This window comes from Loa loa (genome assembly GCF_000183805.2).
Source record: "Loa loa unplaced genomic scaffold supercont3.265, whole genome shotgun sequence".
Classification (NCBI taxonomy): domain Eukaryota; kingdom Metazoa; phylum Nematoda; class Chromadorea; order Rhabditida; family Onchocercidae; genus Loa; species Loa loa.
In genome coordinates, this window is record NW_018108445.1 from 64,133 (window position 1) to 70,152 (window position 6,020).

Below are 6,020 nucleotides of genomic sequence, written 5' to 3' on the forward strand. Positions count from 1 at the left end.
AAAAAACCGAATTCTCAACTGCATTTAATTGTTTAAAAATTTATTTATTTATTTATTTTTTGATTTGACAGTGCTAATTAAAAGCATTCACAATTTATGGTAATGTTAAAAAAGAGGAAAAAAAAACGAAGAATTAAATAAAATTTTCAGACATTGGACGAAGAATTAAAAGGAATTAAACTTTATATAATCATAACAAAGAGTATAGACTTCTAATTGTGTGATTTCAACTTAAATTATGCTAAATAATTAAAATTATAACATTTATGTGATGTTGTAACTTTTTTTTCTGAGGAGAAAAAAGTAAATTATGCTAAATAATTAAAATTATGTCACTGATATGGTGACATAATTTTACCCGTTTTTTTTAAACAAAAAAAAAAAAATGTGAATATTCGATAATTGAAATATATATTTTAAAATTTTATTTCGGGGAGAAGAGAGGGAAAGAAGGGAAAGAGTGGAAAAGAAAGGAAGAGAGAAAGGGTGAAGAAAACCTGATGGAGAGTTATTAATTATTATAGTGGGAATTCAGTAATTAGCTGAAATGTATCTAATATTCGAAAAGCAAGCTTATTTAATAATACCTGTTTTCGAAAGGTAAGCTTATTTACTAATACCCGTTTCGAAAAGTAAGCTTATTTACTAATACCTGTTTCAAAAGGTAAGCTTATTTAGTAATAAATATGTTCTGTTAGCTGCTTTAAAAATTCTCCAAAAATGTATTCTTCATTACTTAATGCAAAAGAAATAATTTTATATCTCAAATAATTTTTTCAGTAAATTTATTAGCATAAATAATTAAAATAATTTTACGCTTCAAATTTATAGTATAAAATAAAACTCAGAAATTGAGATTTTTTTTTTTAGCTAAATTTAATCCAATTTAATTATTAGCAAAAATATTTTCAATTTATAATTTGATCAATTTTTTAATTAAATTTACAATCATTATTAATTTTCATACAATTTTTAGTAGTAATAAGAATAATAAATGAAAAATTATGCAAAAACACAAAAACCAAATAAAATTAAAAAAAGGAAAACCAATTACACAGGAATTTTGTTTGTATTTTTTTTTATCATATTCTTCTTATTTTTTTTATCCTTTTTTTTACCATATCAACTTTTTTTTCCCGTTCCGGAAATCAAAATCGGAATAATTTTAATTAAAACAAAAAAGCAAATAAATTTTCCGATTTCCGGTATACAATTTGTATGTATTCAATGGAATGAAATTTAATTCAAATGAATTAAAATAACGATAAATTTATCCGAACCAGTTTCATATTTTAAGAAATAGGAAAGAATAGATGAAAATTTTCCAATGAAATATTTATTTCAACAATTAATTTGTCATCTGATCCAATCGATTAAATCTTTTCATGAAATAAAATTTGATGATATTTTTCTTTTTTTTTTTTCATTCAATTAATTATTCATTACTGATTCTATTATTTTTACTTAATTTAGCTTGTTTCTTTGAATTAATTAATGCTACTTCTAAATTATTTCAATCATCTTCTCATCATTGCTATTTTATCATTTGATGTAAGTTTTTATTTAATATCATTTTATTGTCTTTTTTTTTAATTCGTAAAAAATATATCGGGATATCTCGGGAATTTTTGAAATTTTATACCAAATAGTAGAGGTAAATAATACTGGATAGGTGACAAATTTTAAAAGTAGAATAAATTGAAAATAAAACGTTTCCCCTAATTGTTCATTTTTATATTGCATGGAATGTTTTCGAAAATTCTTAATGTTATATCGAATTTTTTCACATCCTTTTTCCTTTAATTTTTTTTAATCTTTAAAGAATTGAAATTAGCATTTAATTATGTAAAAGTATTATAATTAATTAATTAGCATTCACACTTGGTTTAAATCGTAATTAACATTCATCTCTGTAAGTTATTTCGAAAAAGCTATTGATTAAACATAAATAAAGGCTATCAAAAATTTCTTTTTTTTTAATTACCCAAAAAATTAATTAACAATTTGCATTTGCTATCTTTTTGATTATAAATTAAAAGAAAAAAGAAAACAAAGTAATAAAAATCGGCAATAATTAAACAAATTATTTAATATTTCCTTCCATTCATAAATTAAAGTTGTTTTAATTAATTACTCTGATCAATAATATATGAAGAAAAGAATAAAACCATAAAAGGCAGTTTTTTTTTCTTTCAAATACTTGATTAATTAAAAAATTCCAAATTTATAATATTAAAATATTTCATCGAACTTTTCATTCGTTTTTTTCCCCTTAAAAATTTGCTACTCATTAAAGGTTAATGCTGAACAAATCTTGTCAAATATTAATTTGTCACACAAGCAATTCAACCATATTGAAAGTTTACAGCAAAGTTTGACATCAGGTAAATGTTAAAATTTGAATTACTCACTACTGTAATAGATTTTAAATTACGAATATTCTTTTGGTCTTTCAAAACTATAGGTTGATTAGAAATTTTAAACTTTTAGCTTTAAAACTTCAGTGAATTAAAATTTTTTTTTTGCATTTTTTGTTTATCAACATTGGAATATCACTTTACTTGCTAGGAATTTTCCAATTTTTTTCATGATTTTAATTTAAAAAAAAAAAAAATTTCAAAAAACTATGATAAAAGAGATGATAAATGATGAGGTAATTATAATAAATTTAGGTAATTTCTACATTTGAATATAAATTTTTTCATATTAATATATTAATAATTTTGCATATTGATTTTACTAATTGATTTTTTTAATTAATTTCATGTTTAACTAATTGTATATTAATTTCGCAAAAATTTTATCAAAATTTTGTACTCGAATTTACATTCCGATTTTATATTTATGTATTTATATCTTTAGTTTTATTGTGTTTCCATGCAGCTTTTTTCAATTACCTAAAAATTTTATTTATTAATTAAGGTTATTACTTATTGAGTGTTAATTAAAAATAAAAAACTTCTTGACTTTTGCATATCATTTGGTTAAGAGAGTTTAATTTACAAAATTTAAATATTTTTATAAAAACTAAATCAAAATTTACGATAGGAAATTGCACGAAAAAGAAACTTAGTAATATTATCAATTAAAAATGAAACATAATCTATTTACTAATAATATAAGTAAAGTGATACGAAATAATTTAATTAATGAAAACATAATCGGATCATTTTTTTTGCAGTTTTTTCTTGAAATTAACTTTTAAGGCTTTCAAACTTTTTATGCTTACTTTTTGAACTTTAAATTAATTAGCAGCCAGATATAAGCAAGTTTATTAGTGGTGAGAATATAAGTGCATTTTATTTATTATATAGGCATAAGCAAGTTTGTATATGGTACAGGTATGGATAAGTTTATAGGTATTGGTAAAGTTATTCATAATACAGGTATAGATTGGCTTGTTTCTGATGCAAGTAATAAGTAAGCTGTGATATGTAGACGGTAAAAAAAAAACATGAAATGTACCAGTGATTATAGATTTGATCAGAAATAAAAAAAAAAAATTGCTCTTTAATTATTTACAAAGCGGTTGTAGCCAGAAATACAGTATATACTTACTTACAGTAATCCAGTATTATAATTCATGAAAGAAGGATTTTCATCCTTCTTTCAGATTATATCTAAAATTTGATTTAGTTGATTGATTTAATCAGCAAAAACATGATCAGATCTGGTTGATTGATTTGGTTGAACGTAAAATGACGTGAAGTTAACTTTAATTAATTCCCATTTCAAATTATTTTCAGTCCTACAGTATCATTCCCTTTTCAAATCGTTTACAGTGATACAGTAATGCATTTTGTAGGAGAGGAATGAAAATTGCGCTTCTTTTAAGTTATACCTAAAATTGGATTTAGGTTAAACTCTTTTTTGAACGTGGAATGACATAAAGTTAACTTTAAATAACTTCCATTTCAAATTGCTCAGTAAAAATTTAATATTAAATATTTATAACAAATGGCAACTTCTAATTTTTATTATTTAATTTAAATAATTAAACTTTTGTTTACTTTCATTTTTTTTTTTTAAGATATTATAAGATATTGAAAATCATCATTCATCTACAGTAAGACAAATAATTTAAAGCAAATTACATTTGTACCTAAATTTTTGATTTTAATCTTATCTTATCAGAAATTATAAGCCTTGGAAAATTTTGCTTTACAAAATTACTGTGGCGAAAGTTGTTTAAATTTTTGGAAATTACTGAAACAAAAGGAGAAAAATTGGCGAGAAGAGTGTAATATTATATCATATCATATCACATTATATCATTATCATATCATAGATTACAAATAAAACCTATTATTTATTCATTTATTTTCTTCTTTTTGGAAATTAATTTTTAGAATCCATCCAACTAATCGAGATCGAGGAAAATTTTTTTCCATCATCAATTGATAGTAAATTAAGGTAACATTTATAATGTGATAAAATTATCAAAAAATATTATCACTGAAATGATAATATTTTTAATTTTTTCACCTTTTTAATTTTTTTTCAAAAATTTTTTCATTATCATCTTTGTTGTTTTTTCATATTCTTATCATCAGAAATGATTAACATTTAATCTTTGTAGAAAAAATTAATTTCAGAAATGATAAATTAACAATTGAGCTTGGCGTATTTATCGATGATGCTCTTTGGATATATTATCAGCAATTATATGATAATAAGGCCGATTTAATCCTTCAAAATTATGCATTTGCTATTGTAAACAATGTACAATTTAAAGAAGCTAACATTTTATTTTTATATAAATCAAATTAAATCATTTACTTTTAGTGACAATGATGATAAGAACTGTTAATTAATGATTGATAATTACGATCAAAAAACATAAGTGCATGCAATTTACTCAGTGAGATAAGAATTGTTGATAAGCCAATAATAAAATTTTGATGATGATAATGACTGATAATTACCATTCCAGCAAAACTTGTTACTGGTATAGTGCTAGTTTAAAACTAGTAATTATTTATGTTCAATAGTTATTAAGTAATGTATTTTCAGTAATAAAGTTTTTATTCATTTCAGATTAATGCCTTATTTCAACATTCATCATTGAAGCATTCAATTCAATTAGTTGTAAATCATTATGCTGTAATGAAAGTACCACCGGTATTTGTTTTTTTTCTTTTTCTAAAAATGATATTTTTAAATATTATCATAAGCTAATGTCTATTAGCATTCATTATCCATTAATCATTTATAACACATCAGCAATTAGCTTAATAAAAGATAATTAAATCCGAAAAAAGAGATGATAAAAAAAAGATAATTAATAATTATTGTCAAATAATGTAGGAAAATTAATTATTATTTTCTCAATCATAATTGATACCGATATCATATCAGCAATTAATTAGATTGTTACTAAATTATAAACATCAAAAATAAAGGTTGATATTGTTAAATTAAACTAAATTGCATGTAAAAATGATTAGCTTATCAATGAGAAAACAATTAGATTGTTTAGTCAATCGTTAATTAAACCTAATTAGCCATTCATATCATAAAGTAATTTATCAAAATAATTTACTGATACAAATATTGTAAGTTTATAAAAAGAAGATTTATAAAAGTTGCTTTTTTTTAGTTCCAATTATTCAATTTGAATTAAAAGTTTAAAAAAAGTTTTTTTAATTTTTTAAAAAAAAAGGTTGAAATGTCGCGCAATTTGCATGCAAATGGCAATGCTACACTTTTGCTCGATTTATTTTGCACTTATCAAGCTAATATTAATCAAAATGATAAAAATAATAAACGTTGGGATCATGCAATACTCTTCACCGGGTGCGTTACCATACTATCATTCATTTTCATCATTTAAATTAAAATAATTTTGTAAATTAATTTCTTAACATTTGTTAATTAACACTTATACCACTTGTTAATTAATATTTAAAAGTGCATTGATTAATGCCTTAAAGAAAACAATGATTAAATTTGAATTTAAAAAATATACTCAGTTGCAATATATATATATATATATATATATATATATATATATATATATA

At 21.8% G+C, this 6,020-nt stretch overlaps 2 protein-coding genes across 2 annotated transcripts in view; both read left to right on the forward strand.

The window, feature by feature from the left end:
- Window positions 1-3,343: 3,343 nt before the first annotated feature.
- LOAG_11870 (hypothetical protein) lies at window positions 3,344-4,770 on the forward strand (the record flags this gene model as incomplete). The annotated part of the gene is made up of 3 exons (XM_003147384.1): window positions 3,344-3,413; window positions 4,350-4,413; window positions 4,596-4,770. The coding sequence occupies 3 exons, from the start codon at window positions 3,344-3,346 to the stop codon at window positions 4,768-4,770; spliced, it is 309 nt and encodes a 102-aa protein (XP_003147432.1).
- An 898-nt stretch (window positions 4,771-5,668) lies between these two features.
- LOAG_18335 (hypothetical protein) overlaps window positions 5,669-6,020 on the forward strand; it is a gene marked incomplete at both ends in the record, with an annotated part of 6,225 nt that continues 5,873 nt past the window's right edge. Inside the window, one exon of the mRNA XM_020450996.1 lies at window positions 5,669-5,796. Coding sequence (XP_020305266.1) covers window positions 5,669-5,796 — 128 coding nt within the window. The remainder of the gene's footprint in view (window positions 5,797-6,020) is intronic.